This window comes from Oncorhynchus tshawytscha, linkage group LG21 (assembly GCF_018296145.1).
Source record: "Oncorhynchus tshawytscha isolate Ot180627B linkage group LG21, Otsh_v2.0, whole genome shotgun sequence".
NCBI classification, from domain to species: domain Eukaryota; kingdom Metazoa; phylum Chordata; class Actinopteri; order Salmoniformes; family Salmonidae; genus Oncorhynchus; species Oncorhynchus tshawytscha.
The window spans coordinates 9,637,193-9,656,185 of record NC_056449.1 but is presented as its reverse complement, the minus strand read 5'-3'; the positions used below and the strand labels follow the sequence as shown (position 1 = coordinate 9,656,185).

Below are 18,993 nucleotides of genomic sequence, written 5' to 3'. Positions count from 1 at the left end.
CATTATGGTAGTATTTCTCATTATACCAGTTCGCGGCTTGCAACAGTATTGGGTTGTCATTTCTACCAATGCATTCATTTGATTACAATTTCAGAGTAAATAGTATTGATTGTGTGTTCTTTCATGGTACAGATACAGCAAGGCATTGAATATGCATTACCCTCTATGAGACTCATGGACTGTGGTATTGTAGTGCTAGTTCTACAGATGTAGGATCTTAATTTGATCACCCTGTTTAAGGAGACCTTTCCTATAATGCAGAAACTTAACTTGTTTGAGGTTTAAAAATGCTTCAGAAGTTTATTTCCACTTTGATATTTCAGACTTGATTTTCCCTTCCGAAAAATGTATCAACCCCTACAAAAATGTAAATGAATTATAACCAACATAATAATTCACATTTCTGTTGCTGCAAGATTATTGTCCTATCGTAGCAAACTGTCTCAAATTAAGATCCTACATCTGTAGTGAGTTATGCCTGTCACTGTGTGTGTAGTGATATTACAGATGGGCTGGGGAAACCTCTTGCAGTAAGTCACACTCAGTGCTGGCGTCAGCCTGTAAACGTCTCCCCCTTTGCTGAAGCTATCGGGTCGTAAAGCGCTAAGGCGCTATCGCTAACCTGGACTGGGGTATCCCTTCACTGCTGTAAATCTGACCCCCTCCCTCCAGTCTCTAGAGAAATTACTGTAATGCCTGGGAGAGGAGAGGACATGTGTTTATGTGTGTATGTCTATAAGCAGAGGCAGGGTTTATGGTGAAAGACACTGAAAGATTGTGCATGTGTATGTGTAGAGAGGGTTATATAGACAGCCGCTGAGTCAGTGAGCATAGAAGACACCTCTTAAAAGAATGAGATATGTCAGCCCTCTTGAAAGTGGAGAGATGGGGAATCAGTGCGTGCAGGGGAGAGAGGGATAGATACGATTAAAGAGCTTGACATAGTGCCAGAGCAAATGATGAGCTGGAGAAATGGGGATAGAGGGAAAGATAGGAGAATCGGGAGAGAGAGTGAAATGTGTGTTGGGCAGTGTATGGGGAAAGAGAGAGAGAGGCTCATAGAAAGATGGACAGTGTCAAGGCTTGAAGTTTAGAGAAAAAGATATGAGCCAAGAGGGATGGAAAAGAGATTGAGCAGGACCTAAGGGGCAGAATTATCATACAAACACACTTCACTCTGCTCAGACACACACACCCACATAAACACACCTTAGCCACCCATTGATCTCTCTCGCACGCAAACACACACACACACACACACACATACTCTGGGAAGATGAGGGGTGGGGGTGTGTGTCTTTTTGTCAATAACAGCTGGTGCGCAATATAATCTAATATTAAAGAAGTCTCGAGATATTGCTCGCCTGAGGTAGAGTACTTTATGATAAGCTGTAGACCACACTATCTACCAAGAGAGTTCTCATCTATATTATTTGTAGCTGTCTATTTACCACCACAGACCGATGCTGGAACTAAGACCACACTCAGCCAACTCTATAAGGCCATAAGCAAACAAGAAAATGTTCACCCAGAAGTGACACTCCTAGTGGCAGGGACTTTTAATGCAGGGAAACTTAAATAAGTTTTACCACATTTTTACCAGCATGTCACATGTGCAACCAGATGGAAAAAAAACTCTAGACCACCTTTACTCCACACACAGAGATGCATACATAGCTCTCCCCTGCCCTCCATTTGGCAAATCTGACCATAATTCTATCCTCCAGGTTCCTGCTTACAAGCAAAACTAAAGCAGGAAGTACCTGTGACTCGCTCAATATGGAAGTGGTCAAATGACGCGGATGCTACGCCACAGGACTATTTTTTTCCTAGCACAGACTGGAATGTGTTCCGGGATTCATCCAATGGCATTGAGGAGTATACCACCTCAGTCATTAGCTTCATCAATAAGTGCATCGACAACATCGTGCCCACAATGACCATACGTACATATCCCAACCTGAAGCCCTGGATTACAGGCAACATCCGCATCAAGCTGAAAAGATTTAGCATGGGTCCCCAGATCCTAAAAAAGTTCTACAGCTGCACCATCAAGAGCATCCTGACCGATTGCATAACCGCCTGGTATGGCAACTGCTCGGCATCTGACTGTAAGGCGCTACAGAGGGTAGTGCGTACATCCCAGTACATCACTGGGGCCAAGCATCCTGCAATCCAGGACCTATATAATAGGCGGTGTCAGAGGAAAGCCCATATAATTGTCAGAGACTCCAGTCACCGAAGTCATAGACTGTTTTCTCTGCTACCGCACGGCAAGCGGTACCGGAGCGCCAAGTCTAGGACCAAAAGGCTCCTTAACAGCTTCTACGCTCAAGCCATAAGACTGCTGAACAATTAATCAAATGGCCACTGGACTTTTGACACGGTACCGACACGGTACCGTACCCCCTGTATATAGCCTCGGTATTGTTATGTTATTGTGTTACCCTTCATAACATTTTATTTTCTACTTTAGTTTACTTGGTAAATATTTTCTTAACTCTTCTTGCACTGTTGGCAAAGGGCTTGTAAGTAAGCGTTTCACGGTAAGGTCTATACTTGTTGTATTCGGCGCATGTGACAAATACATTTTGATTTGATACTCTTGCTTATACACCCACACATACATCATTACCCCACCACCTCCCTTCCTCTTTCTCTATCAATCACATTCTCTGTCTCACACTTTTACACACACACACACACACACACACACACACACACACACACACACACACACACACACACACACACACACACACACACCACACACTCAAGTCACCTCTGAGACAGGGAATACCCTTTGGGGGAGGTACAGTGGGGCGCAGGATGGTGACTGGGCGGAGAAGGGTGAAACTGTGGTGTTTCCCCACCTTGCAGACGCAATAAAAGCAAATGAGATATGTACCATAAAGCTCCCAGCAACGTGACCGACTAACTGACTGACTAACTGAGGGGTACGCAGTGTGTTTTTCTTTTATCACAGCTTGGTAATGTCTCTATGATTGTCTCCACTGTGGCTGCACGACACACTGCACAGAATAACTATCTCTTTCATCTTTAATCTCGCTGTTCACATATAGGGCTTTAATACTGTAGTCCGTTACACAATGATGTTCTTACTGTCTGCACAGTACAGGACACTGTAATAATTGCTGCCTACACTAAAAGCACATCTCTCAGCTCCCAGCCCCTTGATGTGTGTGAAGCCTTCCAGCTGTGCAGCATTTCAACAAGGGGACTCATCAGCTCACTGCTGTTGCTCTCTACATTGTCCCGTGCTTCAAGGAAAGGCATGTATTTTAATGGGATCATTTAAAGTACATTTACCCAAACCACTCCACTCATAGACAGCCAGGTGTGGGGGAGGAGAGGAGGGCACATGACTGAGATCATTTCCATGCAGATATGATGTGATGTTCCCTCGCTCCAATTTGCCGAGATGTGTCTCGCTCTGTCTACCTCTAGAGAGTTGGGATTAAAGTGGTGTGTGCCTTTTTTCACTGCACCGTGGGTTTCACTGAACACTAGCCATTACTATTGACAGAGGGAGAAAATACTGGAGCCGGAGGAGCCCAGTCAAGTGGATCTGGCTGCCTCTTGTCGATCATAGAGACACTCCAATACAATAAGACTAGGGTTTCCCTCCATCTTGGCTCCTCCTTGTGTCAGTTTCTTTTGTCTTCCTTAGAATGGAACAGGGCCGGCTCCCATCTTGGCTTTAAAAGTGTCTGTGCCTATCTGTATCTGAATGTCTCTGTACTCCATAGGCCCACTCCAGTAAAAAAGGCAAGGCTGGCGTGCGATCCCTTCCATCTTGGCTCTCAATGTGTCCATCTGTACGTGTCTGTCATCCATTGACTTTCACTTCACTCCAGAGCCAAATCCACAAAATATCATTAATGGGGGTAGAACAGGACTTCTGGCTCAAAAGCTGAGCAGCTCCTAGTTTTCCCACCAAGCTGGCACGGCACAGGGATTAAAACGGCCTATCTGTGCCTCTCCATGCGAGCTACACTGTTTGCTCGCCATGGTGATCACAGAGAGAGGGAGATGAGGAAGAGGAGGATATCGGGAAGATACATTGGGGAACTGAGTAATGGGGGTGGGGGACTCTGGGGGGGGAAAGAGTTGAAGAGCAGTGAGGGAGAGAGAAAAATGTGCTGCCTTTTAACTAACTGCTCTCAGCCTCCACACGGCAAGACAAATGCCCGGGCTTGGCGGTCAGAGAGAGGCAGGTTGCGCATGGCCAAAGAACATGGGGGAAAAAGCATGCAGGAGAAAGACACCACCATTAATGGCTCTTTGGGCTGCTGACTCTTGTTTTCAGGATGTTGTTGTCCGAGGTTTTACATGTGTTGCCTGCAAACATTCAACCCAGTTTAGTGTTTTGGGAAAATAAACATCAATTTCAACATTGTCGTCATTTGTCACCTCCCCTGCATTGTTTTTGGTTATGTTATTAGCGTAATTATAATGAATTACCTTTCACCAGATAGAACTAAAAATGAGTTTAATCCGATCCTTCTCTCCAAAAGCAGATTTGCATTTGGGTACAAAGGTTCAGTTGGTTTAATGAATCTGACCTTCAAGCCGAATCATTAGCTGTGGTCGCGCCCTAGCAGAACAGTTATATCACGGGAAAAGCACAATTTTCTGGAAGGATGGTTGAGGACTGTACTCCTAACAGAGGCTGGCTATAGTCAGTGGTCAAAGGCAGAGCAAACTGCATCAGATGTGGCCTCTGCCCTAACTGACATCGTAGACAGGGATGCTACTGTAGACATTCCTCGCCTCATTGATCCTAGTCTGTTCTCTAAGCCCTTCTGGTGCTCCTAACATTTAGACAAATGGATTGCGGTCCCCACCGGTCGCCTCCTGTGTCATGGTGGCTTAGCTGTGAGCTGGGGCTGAGCTGACAGGAAGTCCCCGTGGAGGTGCCATGTCACCGGCGCGGTGTGACATCAGCAGTGTTCCTGTCACCATGGTCTGGGCCCGGCCAGTCTCTGGGAGTGACAGAGACGAGGGAGGATGAGAGATGAGATGAATACTTATCTACACTGAGTTTGGCTAAAAGCCAGGTAGCAGGGCTGATTCTCCATGCCTGGGACAGGCTCGCTGCGTCTGGGTTGCTGTGATACTGGATGGGAGATGAGGGACTGTAGGGGCCACTTGCACTGCATTGGGGCCATTGGTTCAGAGGAGAGAGAGGGAAAGAGAGAGAGTTGGTGAGTCAAAGAGAAGCTTTCACCAATTGCTTCTTTAAAAAATAGTTTTCGATCACTATAAGAGGTCTGTGATTTGTATTCAGTAAGTGGAGTGCACTGTACCTGTGTAGCGACTCCCGTCCAGAGTGAATGCATAGCTAGACAAAGACACACTGTGCATTCAATCTAGTGAAGATCTTTGGAGTAGTATTGTGCTTGGAAAGTCTGAAGGCATTATTGATGAGTGACTGACAGTGACACATTCTGTAGTTTGTCATGGTCACACAACAGATCTGTGTCCATGCCAGGGGACACAGGGGACACATGTCATCTATCTTGTGGCTGACATCCACTGTGATGAAACTCTGAGTAATACTGCCTTCTGAGTAATACTTACCCAATCTGGAAAACATGCCAATTCTCTTCTCCTTTCTAAAGTGATTGCCAAGTTACCATATGACTGCTATTATACTGTAGGTTAACCAAGTGTCGTTTTTTTTCTTCTGATTTTCCTTTTTCCCTGGTGATTACTTGATGTGATTTGTCATTGATTGACCAGAGTCCACTTACCTGTTTTCCCAGGTCTAAATTAGTTCCTGGAAGGGTGCTAACCATCATAGCTTCGAACCTCCAGGCTCAGATTATTATACCCCAGATTTAGCTTATTGGTATTTCTTCCACTGCATGCTGGAATGCATAGATTGTTTCCTGGGAAGCCGATAAGTCAGGAAGCAGTTGTAAGGTAATTAGTAGGCAACAGAGAGACCAGGAAGAACATTACAGTGCTCTAGTAGTGCAGCAACAGTTGTCTCAAAAGATCATTCCCACTCCCTGTTCACGCACCCAGCCCCTCTCCTCACAGCTCTAATTAATGAATAGTCTATACAACTATAACCGAGACAAAAACACGTACACACAGCCACGTCAGAGTTTCCTGGGGAGAGTTGTATGAAAAAAACAGCTTTGTGCTTTAGAACGTAGAAAATGATTAAATCAGAGACGACAAAATATGGAAAGGTGAGAGTAGAAGAGAGCAGGAGATATGACACAATGTAGACTTGAGAAACAAAATGAAGTGCTTGAGAGAGAAAGAGAGAGAGAGAGGGTGAGTGTCAGTGAGAAGTAAAGGGAAGAGCGAGAAGTAAAGAGAAAATAGATATACAGTTGAAGTCAGACGTTTACATCAACTAAGTTGACTGTGCCTTTAAACAGCTTGGAAAAATTCCAGAAAATGATGTCATGGCTTTAGAAGCTTCTAATAGGCTAATTGACATCATTTGAGTCAATTGGAGGTGTACCTGTGGATGTATTTCAAGGCCTACCTTCAAACTCAGTGCCTCTTTGCTTGACATCATAGGTAAATCAAAAGAAATCAGCCAAGACCTCAGAAAAAAAAATGTAGACCTCCACAAGTCTGGTTCATCCTTGGGAGCAATTTCCAAATGCCTGAAGGTACCACATTCATCTCTACAAACAATAGTACGCAAGTATAAACACCATGGGACCATGCAGCCGTCATACCGCTCAGGAAGGAGACGCGTTCTGTCTCCTAGAGATGAACGTACTTTGGTGCGAAAAGTGCAAATCAATCCCAGAACAACAGCAAAGGACCTTGTGAAGATGCTGGAGGAAACCGGTACAAAAGTTTCTATATCCACAGTAAAACGAGTCCTATGTCGACATAATCTGAAAGGCCGCTCAGCAAGGAAGAAGCAATTGCTCCAAAACCACCATAAAAAAGCCAGACTACGGTTTGCAACTGCACATGGGGACAAAGATCGTACTTTTTGGAGAAATGTCCTCTGGTCTGATGAAACAAAAATAGAACTGTTTGGCCATAATTCCCCATCGTTATGTTTGTAGGAATAAAGGAGAGGCTTGCAACCCGAAGAACACCATCCCAACCTTGAAGCACTGGGGTGGCAGCATCACGTTGTGGGGGTGCTTTGCTGCAGGAGGGACTGGTGCACTTCACAAAATAGATGGCATCATGAGGGAGTAAATGATGTGGATATATTGAAGAAACATCTCAAAACATCAGTCAGGAAGTTAATGGGTCTTCCAAATGGACAATGACCCCAAGCCTACTTCCAAAGTTGTGACAAAATGGCTTATGGACAACAAAGTCAAGGTATTGGAGTGGCCATCACAAAGCCCTGACCTCAATCCAATAGAAAATCTGTGGGCAGAACTGAATAGGTGTGTGCGAGCAAGGAGGCCTACAAACCTGACTCATTTACACCAGCTCTGTCAGGAGGAATGGGCCAAAATTCACAAAACTTATTATGGGAAGCTTGTGGAAGGCTTCCCAAAACGTTTGACCCAAGTTAAACAATTTTAAGGCAATTCTACCAAATACTAATTGAGTGTATGTAAACTTCTGACCCAATGGGAATGTGATGAAAGAAATAAAAGCTGAAAGAAATCATTCTCTCTACTATTATTCTGACATTTCACATTCTTAAAATAAAGTGGTGATCCTAACTGACCTAAGACAGGGAATTTTTACAATTATTAAATATATTATATATATATATAGAGGGGGAGAAAAGAGAGTGAGAGAAAGAAAGAGAGATATACTGTATATGTAAAGAGAGAGAGCGCGAAAGGGATAGAGAGAGAGAGGAAGATAGCGCAAATCTGACAAATAGCTTTTTTAAGTGTCCCAGGAGTCCCCTGTAGATTGTGTTCTGTGCTCCTCAGAACAGCCAATTCATTAGTGGATGAGAGACAGCGGAGCCTCTGCCTGGACATTACATAACCTCTGTAAAAACACACACACGCATGCCACACACACAAAAACACTTGCGCGGATGGACGCACACACTGCTGCTAGATAGTCTGGTGAAGGACTGGCTAACAAATAGAAGCTACATATAAACACAGTGCCCGTCCTCCAACAAATGTTGTTATTAATTGTCCCATATATTATTAATAAAGCAGAGTAAAATGCGAGTGAATGTTGAATCGTGGTGTGTTGTATCTATGGCATAAAGCTATGAATTATTTACTATAATGAACATAAGAGGCTTTGAAAATACTGTGGTAATGTGGTAAGCATTGAGAGGTGAAATGTCTTGAATTAGATGGAGCTGGAAGGATCTTTCAACCCCTGAGTGTGTGTGTGTGTGCGTGCGTGGGTGGGTGCGTTTGAGTTGTGCCGCCATCTCTTGTTTCTTAAGTAACGGCGCTTCATGTCTCAGTGTCTCTCATTTGCTAAAAAGCGAGAAACAAGAAGGGCTCTGAAAACCTCTCTGATCAGTGGCCACCCTCCTCCTTCCGCCATGGCTCATTCGGTCTTCTCCTCTCCTCCCTCCCTCTCTTTCTTTCCTCTCCTCAGGAGCACTTCACCCCGGAGTGCAAGTTCAAAGAGTCAGTGTTTGAGAACTACTACGTGACCTACTCCTCCATGATCTACAGACAGCAGCAGTCTGGTAGGGGCTGGTACCTCGGGCTGAATAAAGAGGGGGAGATAATGAAGGGCAACCACGTGAAGAAGAACAAGCCAGCAGCCCACTTCCTCCCCAAGCCTTTGAAAGGTGAGACTGTCCATCTTTCTTCCTATAGGGAGCTTGGCTCTATATTGGAGACAATAGAGCAGGGTTCCCCAACTGGTGGCGCGTGGGCCGAGGGTTTTATTTGGCCCTCCCCATGTTTTCTGAGCCCCCCCACAAAGAAAAATGTTTAAAGAAAAATGCAAATGTTTTTTATTGTTGGGCATAATAGACTGTAAAAACACCAGGAAATCAGTTCCAAGTTATTTTAATTTGAGAAATCTGTTCCAAGTTATTTTAATTTGAGAAATCTGTTCCAAGTTATTTTAATTTGAGAAATCTGTTCCAAGTTATTTTAATTTGAGAAATCTGTTCCAAGTTATTTTAATTTGAGAAATCTGTTCCGAAGTATTCCCACGCATAATAGAGAGACAATGTTTTAGTCAGACATTATATCTGTATGGGCTTTTTGCTGTCAATTTGCAGTCTCCAAATTATTCCGCTCAAGAAAAAATAGGCCCGCGACTAAATCTAGTTGGTGATCCCTGCAATAAAGGATAATAACAGATGTTTCTTAGGTAACTTTACTTTTTTCCGAAGGTTTCTTCATTATTCTCCCAAGCCCATTACATTGCAATTGAAAGTTTATTGGCGATTCACTATGGCCTGGAGCACTGAGCTTTGGCAGCGGTTATTTGTATAAATGGGAGACTTTCCAGAAAAAAACACCAAGCTTCTTTTTGATTAAATCTCTCTCTCTCTTTCTCTCTCTATCTCTCTGCGGGTAGTCTCTCCCTACAGCCTGGGGAAAGGCTGCTCTCAGCCCCCCCCCCTGCTGTCAGGCTTCCTGCTCTGAGGCAACGGTGTGTGGACAGGGCTATTGAGCACTCCCCAAAAGCTATTCATACTTCATTGGAGCCAGACAGTGGAAAAGGCATTGGCAGTGTCCATGCCGAAAAGCTGTGGGAATGATAAAGTGCTGCCTGTTTGAATAGAGACAGCTAGGCTTTTTAACACAAATGTCACGGTGAAGAAGAAACGCCCCACCTCCACCCAACCAAGCCAGGTGCCTCATGGAAGGAGGGGGGATGATTGTGTGCTGGATAGATGGATCTGTTCATGATGTTGAAAAGGCCACAGCTCTTTCATCTAGAACAAGATACAGGCTTACCTGTCAACAGAGAGAACAAGATAAAACTGAGAGTGTCTGGACTCCACTTCCACGAGATGAAAGGATGAGCTTTTAGAACAAAAAAAATCCCCCTTAAAGAAAGGAACCACTGGTGACGCAAATTACTCAACCGACGAGAGCACCAAGCGGGTAGCAATTTATTTAGAAATATCTGATCAGTCATTCAGTCGTTTTGTCATTTGGATCCGTCAAGTTCCAAGCTTCTTTGGTGGTTGCATGATTTACAAATATATTGTTACCCTGTTTGTGTACAGACCTGAAAATCATGGTTAAAAGATTACAAGAAGTTGTAGTCCCTAAATTGGGGCAGGAGGGCGTTGGAGAGTAATGCACTGGGCTTTGAATTTCTTTCAACCCCTTTTTCACAAGGGCAGAAAGGTACAGCAAGCAGACAGCTGTGATGATGATGCTTTCTCTAACGGGTTTGCAGTTGGCTTGGCTGCTCTTATCCTCCGACCGACCGACCAGTAGCTCATTAAAAATCCAAGTCTCTGATCACTGTAATAGCTTTTGGGTTACATTTAACAGCCTGACCAGGGGGCCCAAACACACTGAAGAGCAATAGCCAGAGAATGATCATGAGGAGGGAGGGAGGGAATAAGTTGTATAATATGGCAATGTGATAAATATGACACATTTTTGGCTTTCTAAGAGGAAGAAGAATTGCAGACAAATGGCTAAATAAAGCTGTCATAATGAAGTAAATATGGGAGCTCGCTTTTATCTCCAGAAAATTGTACCTTGCTTTCATTGCAAAACTACAAACCATGACAAAAAGGCACTATTCTCGATCTCCCTACATCTTAGATCGAGTGCTTATCGAGCCTAGGAGATGGGAGATTGGAAAGAGAGAGAAATAAAGCTTGTGTGTGTGTTAAGCTCCTAGGTCGAAGAGGGAGATATACAGTAGAGAAAGAAATAGAGGGATGGTTGGTAGAGGAGAAGCGTACATGAACTAAGGATGAACGGCCCCAGTGGTGAGATGGACTGACCTCCAGGTCATCCTCCAGCATTAGAGTTGCATAATGCCATGGCTAATAAGCCCAGTATCGATCCCACACAGCTTCCCACTGAAGTCCACTATTGATTGACTCGTGTGCGCAGGGATTCTTTGTGTGAAGCGTGCTGCTGTCACCAGAAAGCCAAGGCTAAGGGAAGGAAGTATCTTTGGAGAGACCACACATCAAAGCATCTGGCAAGAGGCTGTTTAAGGAGTGGCTCCTAAAGACTAAAGAGATCAGAACCTCTGGTGTTTCTTCTGAAACGTTTAAGAGATGCAAACGAGCTTGCTTTAGCTCGGCGTGCTGCCGTACACTTCAAGGAGAAGGGTCCAAGCTCCTGAATAGTTAATGTAAGGCAGTGGCTATAAGTACTTTCTGTCCTAAATAAATGCCTTGTCCTGGCTTTTTCTTACTCCCTTCTGCATATTTAAGGGTTGTACATTATGTTAAGATATACAGTGATATGATCGGAGGGAATTGAGCAATAGAATAGACTAGAACTTGGTCCGGCCAGAGAGGAAAATGTGCATCTCCAGATGGACAATGCAATTCTATTCTATTCTGTTATATTCTATTTTATTCTGTTCTACTGCTCGGATCCGCTCATCTACACTAGCAGCCTTATCCATGTGTCTGACCATTGTCCCGTATGTCTGTCTGTCCCACAGTGGCCATGTACAGGGAACCCTCCCTCCACGACCTGACAGAGTTTTCGCGCTCCGGCAGCGGCACGCCAACCAAGTCCCGGAGTGCCTCGGCCGTGCTCAACGGAGGCAAGACGGTGAGCCAGAACGAGTCCACGTAGCCGGGCGTCGGCGGGCCGGGGTAGACGTAAGAAGACACCTCACCCTCAGAAGAGCGTGGCTTCCAAGCAGACTTCTCTCTCCAAAACCACCAACCAGACTTCTCTCACCACTACCACCAACCAATCACCACACTTGATTAGGCTCCATATCTCTCACCATACTGTCAACAGCCAACCACATTACACCGTGAGACGTTTTCTGTTGGTCACTCTCTGGTGGTAAGAACTGTGTACCAGTTAGCTCATCTTTTATGTTTTTTTGTTTACTTCCTGCAGATAACAACTACTTTTACTTATAGGTCCTGATCATATAGACACCTACCCAGTCATATCTGGCAGGCAGGAAGGCAGGTAGAGAGGCAGGTGGTCAGGGCAACTGGTGAGGGTCTGGGCTGCTGGGGCTGCAGTGGATGGAGAAGTCCCCTGTTTCCGTATGTCATCCATGATGCTTCTATGTATACGAAGCCAATCCCCCGGGGGTTCAGCTTTAGCGAAGCTGCAACCGCAGCCAGCTGTAACGGTAGCTCTCCTGCATTCTAGTGCACAAGCTCAGAAGAGACTTGAGCTCTCTAGCATAAACAAAAAGTCTACATTCAGCTGACCTGGAGAATAATCGAAAAAGCGTGTGGCACTCGCTGTTTGAGCGACAACGCCATAGCTGCACCTTTACTTTGCTAATTTTCGGGAATTAGCTGAGACCTTCTTTTTTTTTTACTCTCCCCTCCTCCCCATCCTCAGTATTTGTGTTTTTGTAGCGGTCTCCACAGTGAAAGGGGTTTCAGCAAACCAAAGACAGAGCTGAAAGAGTGTCCCTTTAAGCAGTCAAACCAAGCCAGTATAGAGATGCAGCTGGAAGTTGTTGAATTCATTTTTCTTCATGTACATTTTTGATGAGAGAAAGAAAGTGAAGAAAGAGACTGCATAAGAGAGGGAAAGAGAAAAAAAAAGAGCTAGAAGGGACTCTGTGGTGTAGGAAGTTGTAGAAAGCTCAAGGGAAGGAGACTATTATTACTGGTGAGCTTGAGTTTGGTATGAATTGACTGTTCAGTGTCCCCGCCTTCTGTTTCTATTGTGTCACATTGTCTTCTGTCCCTGTGGTCTGTTCTCCAATCCAGTGCTTGTGTCATGCCTTGCCCCGTACCCCTTTGTTGACTCTTATTGGCCGATTCAGTTCACCATATAAGGATATGGTGACGGCCCCCATCCAGGACTTGTCTCGTGTTTGAGTAACTTATCGTGGTGACAATTTTCTATATATAATAATGGGGGAAAAAATACTGTGGAATTTTAGGTGGCTTAAACATTTTATAGGATATGTCATATTTGTAAAAGTGAACAAGAAAAAATAAGAAAATGAATAAAAGAAAGAAACATCAAACTCTTCCCATTCTTGCACAGGGCATGTACAAACACGGTTGTGTACGAAAAGGACCCCTTTTGGGGCTTAGTACTCCTTCCCTTCAGCTACATACCTTGTTCATATGGAACATGCTACTGGGAGGCTTGGTTTGTCTTTCGTTTCCTTTGGGGGTTTTGAAGTGAACATATCTATTGCATGGGAGACAGCAGGGGATTCTGGACTATAGAGCTATAGTGCATGATGTAGGCTATGTGTATTAACCCATGTTGGATCATGTGTTCCTAATTACCAGGAGAAAAGTCAAAAACAACCTGTACAGGCAGATGGCTGTCGCTCGGCCTGCTACCTTCCAAGTTGTTTATTATTTGTTGTATACACAAAATGCACTGAATAAAATGTTTATATTAAGATATACTTTTAAAAAAGTGTCTTTTCCTTTCCTTTCTTTCCTGACGTACTCCACACTCCTTTCTGCATTCTGTTCACGACAGATCTGATGCATACCGGTACATTGAATGTGATACTATACCAATAAAAAAAGAACACAACAACTCTGCAGTGTTCATACTGATGCAGCCGGGGATAATAATTTTGTAGCTATGGCTGGTGTGTAGCTAGGCAGGGCTGGAGTACGGTACTCTAACACTGCTGGTCCTGAGGAGTTTGTGAGAGGAGAAGAAAGCCAGGCCGTATCCACCTGCTCTCTTCTTGGGCCTCTGGACACAAATGAATCACCTGGAACCATACGTACACAGACAGGATTGGGCTTTAAATGCCTGCAGAGTCAATGCTCCAGTACCAGCCTAATTGCACCCCCTTTTACCCTCAGAACAGCCTGAATTCGTCGGGGCATGGACTCCACAAGGTGTCGAAAGTGTTCCAATGGAATGCTGGCCCATGTTGACTTCAATGCTTCCCACAGTTGTTTCATGTTGGCCGGATGTCCTTTGAGTGGTGGACCATGTATGATCAAATTGTATTAGTCACATGCGCCGAATGTAGCAGGTGTAGACCTTACAGTGAAACGCTTATTTACGAGCCCCTAACCGACAGTGCAGTTTTTAAAAATACACAGGGGAAACTGTTGAGCTTGAAAAACCCAGCAGCGTTGCAGTTCTTGACACACTCAAACCGGTGGGCCTGGCACCTACTACCATACCCCGTTCAAAGGCACTCAAATGATTTGTCTGGTCCATTCACCCTCTGAATGGCACTCTACACAATCTATGTCTTAATTGTCTCAAGGCTAAACAATTATTCTTTAACCTGCCTCCTGTGCTTCATCTACATTGATTGAAGTGTATTTAACAAGTGACATCAATAAGTGATAATAGCTTTTTCACCTGGATTCACCTGGTCAGTCTATGTCATGGAAAGATGAGGTGTTCCGAATGTTTTGTACACTTGGGGTATACTGTATAAACCTCACCAGCCCAGGGCCCATTCTATGTAATTAATCAATATCTACGCTGGACCTCTAGGGTTGAAAATACCCCGTGTGCTCGAGATTTGCATTTTAAATCATTTCAATATTGAAATAATATCATAGTAGAAATACATGCGCTTTAAAAATATATATATATTTTTAAAACTGCGACTCGGGGGAGACGGCTTGGCCCCCGGGGCAGGGGCCGGGCCGTGTGACACTGGAGGGAAAGAGAGAGAGAGAGTAGCCATACTGAGGAGTTCGACAAACATGTAGATTCCAGAGGTTATCTATCATCCCATCTGGTAGTACCTATCTTTACTGCATCAAATTGAGGTAAAGTAGCAAGATAGCCAGATGTTAGGTAGCTAGCTAGCTAGGCTCATTTAGGCTATTTTGCTCCTCTCCCTGTCACTGCCTACTTGCTTTAATAAATTAAGAATTTCAAAGTCATGATATACTTGCGTGTAGCAATGTCACATGGATAATTTAATTTAATTTAGACAAAGCCTTTTCATTGTAAAAATAGACCTTTTTCTTCCTGTATCCCACCTCCCACACATGCGGTGACCTCACCCATTATAACCAGCATGTCTAGAGATGCAACCTCTCTTATCATCACTCAGTGCCTGGGCTTACCTCCGCTGTACCCGCACCCCACCATACCCCTGTCTGCACATTATGCCCTGAATCTATTCTACCACGCCCAGAAATCTGCTCCTTTTATTCTTTGTCCCCAACGCTCTAGACGATCAGTTTTGATAGCCTTTAGCCGTACCTTCATCCTACTCCTCCTCTGTTCCTCGGGTGATGTGGAGGTAAACCCAGGCCTTGCGTGTCCCCAGGCACCCTCCTTTGTTGACTTCTGTGATCAAAAAAAGCCTTGGTTTCATGCATGTTAACATCAGAAGCCTCCTCCCTAAGTTTGTTTTACTCACTGCTTTAGCACACTCCGCCAACCCTGATGTTCTTGCCTTGTCTGAATCCTGGCTTAGGAAGGTCACCAAAAATTCTGAGATTTCCATACCCAACTATAACATTTTCCGTCAAGATAGAACTGCCAAAGGGGGAGGAGTTGCAATCTACTGCAGAGAGATAGCCTGCAAAGTTCTGTCATACTTTCTAGGCCTATTCCCAAACAGTTCGAACTTCTAATTTAAAAAATGAATCTCTCCAGAAATAAGTCTCTCACTGTTGCCGCCTGTTATCGACCCCCCTCCGCTCCCAGCTGTGCCCTGAACACCATATGTGAATTGATCGCCCCCCATCTAGCTTTAGAGTTCGTTCTGTTAGGTGACCTAAACTGGGATATGCTTAACAGCCCGGCAGTCCTACAATCTAAGCTAGAGGCTCTCAATCTCACACAAATCATCAAGGAACCCACCAGGTAAAACCCTAAATCCATAAACATGGGCACCCTCATAGACATTGTCCTGACCAACTTGCCCTCCAAAAACACCTCTGCTGTTTTCAATCAGGACCTCAGTGATCACTGCCTCATTGCCTGTATCCACTATGGGTCCGCGGTCAAACGACCACCCCTCATCACTGTTAAACGCTCCCTAAAACACTTCTGCGAGCAGGCCTCTCTAATCGACCTGGCCCGGGTATCCTGGAAGGATATTGACCTCATCCCATCAGTCGAGGATGCCTGGTCATTCTTTGAAATTAATTTCCTCATCATCTCAGATAAAAGCAGGCCCCTTTCAAAAAAAGCAGAACTAAGAACAGATATAGTCCTTGGTTCACTCCAGACCTGGTTGCCCTTGACCAGCACAAAAACATCCTGTGGCGTTCTGCAATAGCATTGAATAGTCCTCGCGATATGCAACTGTTCAGGGAAGTCAGGAACCAATACACGCAGTCAGTCAGGAAAGCAAAGGCTAGCTTTTTCAAGCAGAAATAACTCCAAAAAGTTCTGGGACACTGTAAAGTCCGTGGAGAACAAGAGCACCTCCTCCCAGCTGACCACTGCACTGAGGCTAGGTAACACGGTCACCACCATTTCAATAAGCATTTCTCTATGGCTGGCCATGCCTTCCTCCTGGCTACTCCAACCCCAGCTAACAGCACCGCCCCCTCTGCAGCTACTCGCCCGAGCCTCCCCAGCTTCTCCTTCACCCAAATCCAGATTGCAGATGTTCTGAAAGAGCTACAAAACCTGGACCCATACAAACCAGCTGAGCTCGACAATCTGGAACCTTTCTTTCTAAAACTATCCGCCGCCATTGTTGCAACCCCTATTACCAACCTCTTTCGTATCGTCCGAGATCCCTAAAGATTGGAAAGCTGCCGCGGTCATCTCCCTCTTCAAAGAGGGTGACACTCTAGACCCAAACTGCTATAGACCTATATCTATCCTTCCCTGCCTCTCTAAAGTCTTCAAAAGCCAAGTTAATAAACAGATCACTGACCATTTCAAATCCCACCATACCTTCTCCACTGTGTAATCCTGTTTCCGAGCCCTTCACGGGTGCACCTCGGCCACGCTCGAGGTACTAAATAACATCATAACCGCCATTGATAAAAGACAGTACTGTGCAGCCGTCTTCATCGACCTGGCCAAGGCTTTCGACTCTGTCAATCACTGCATTCATATCGGCAGACTCAATACCCTTGGTTTCTCTAATGACTGCCTCGCCTGGTTCACCAACTACTTTGCAGATAGAGTTCAGTGTGTCAAATTGGAGGGCCTGTTGTCCGGACCTCTGGCAGACTATGGGGGTACCACAGGGTTCAATTCTTGGGCCGACTCCTTTCTCTGTATATATCAATGATGTGATTCCCTGATCCACCTCTACGCAGACGACACCATTCTGTATACTTCTGGCCCTTCCTTGGACACTGTGCTAACTAACCTCCAAACTAGCTTCAATGCCATAAAACACTCCTTCCGTGGCCTCCAACTGCTCTTAAACGCTAGTAAAACCAAATGCATGCTTTTCAACCGTTCGCTGCCCGCACCAGCCCGCCTGACTAGCATCACCACCCTGGATGGTTCTGACCTAGAATATGTGGACAACTATAAATACCTAGGTGTCTGGCTAGACTGTCAACTCTCCTTCCAGACTCATATTAAACATCTCCAATCCAAAATCAAATCTAGAATAGGCTTTCTATTTCGCAACAAAGCCTCCTTCACTCATGCCGCCAAACTGACCCTAGTAAAACTGACTATCCTACCGATCCTCGACTTCGGCGATGTCATCTACAAAATAGATTCCAATACTCTACTCAGCAAACTGGATGCAGTCTATCACAGTGCTATCCGTTTTGTTACCAAATCTCCTTATACCACCCACCACTGCGCCCTGTATGCTCTAGTCGGCTGGCTCTCGCTACATATTTGTCGCCAGACCTATTGGCTCCAGGTCATCTATAAGTCTATGCTAGGTAAAGCTCCGCCTTATCTCAGCACACTGGTCACGATAACAACACCCACCCGTAGCACACGTTCCAGCAGATATATCTCACTGATCATCCCCAAAGCCAACACCTCATTTAGCCACCTTTCCTCCAGTTCTCTGCTGCCAGTGACTGGAATGAATTGCAAAAATCGCTGAAGCTGGAGACTTATATTTCCCTCACCAACTTTAAACATCAGCTATCTGAGCAGCTAACCGATCGCTGCAGCTGTACATAGTCCATATGTAAATAGCCCACCCAATCTACCTACCTCATCCCCATACTGTTTTTATTTACTTTTCTGCTCTTTTGCACACCAGTATCTCTACTTGCACATCATCATCTGCTCATTTATCACTCCAGTGTTAATAAATTGTAATTCTTCGCTACTATGGCCTATTTATTGCCTACCTCCTCATGCCTTTTGCACACACTGTATATAGACTTTTTTTTTACTGTGTCATTGACGTGTTTGTGTTATTGGCTTGTTTATTGTTTATTCCATGTTATTCCTTGTGTAACTCTGTGTTGTTGTCTGTGTCACACTGCTTTGCTTTATCTTGGCCAAGTCGCAGTTGTAAATGAGAACTTGTTCTCAACTAGCCTACCTGGTTAATTAAATAAAGGTTAAATAAAATACATTTAAAAAAATATATATAATACTTGCAAGTAATCGAATACTAACGTCCGTTCAGAAGTTTGAACATTAAAATATCCATACCGATCCCTGCCATGTGCTAGAGCACAATTACATTTCTGTCCTTGTGCGAATCCAGGTTCAGTTTTGCATTTTAGACCCCAAAGGTTAAGGTTAGGATATTGAAGGGGTAAACTGATCCTAGATTAGTTTCAAGTTGTAATGTCACATGCACAAGTACAGTAAAATGCTTTTCTTGGAATCTCAAACCCAACATTGTAATAATCAATGACAATGTATTACTAGACAAAAACACAAGAAATAAGAATAAGAAATATGAAATACACAATAAAGTAAGTAAGCAAACTATATACAGGAAATATTTAAAAAGTCAGTTCCAATACCACATTTACATGTGCAACAGGATATATGGTAAATAGGGTAGCAGTTGCTTGTTTGTGTGTGG

General features: G+C 44.4%; 1 protein-coding gene across 5 annotated transcripts in view; it reads left to right on the top strand.

Annotated features, from left to right (window-relative positions):
• The window catches only part of fgf13a (fibroblast growth factor 13a), a 188,320-nt gene extending 174,836 nt beyond the window's left edge, over window positions 1-13,484 (top strand). For all 5 annotated transcript variants that reach the window (XM_042303062.1, XM_042303061.1, XM_024382809.2 and 2 more), the window contains 2 exons: window positions 8,548-8,746; window positions 11,563-13,484. In XM_042303062.1, the coding sequence (XP_042158996.1) occupies window positions 8,548-8,746; window positions 11,563-11,699 (336 nt within the window). In that variant the 3' untranslated portion in view covers window positions 11,700-13,484. The remainder of the gene's footprint in view (window positions 1-8,547; window positions 8,747-11,562) is intronic.
• Window positions 13,485-18,993: the final 5,509 nt, after the last annotated feature.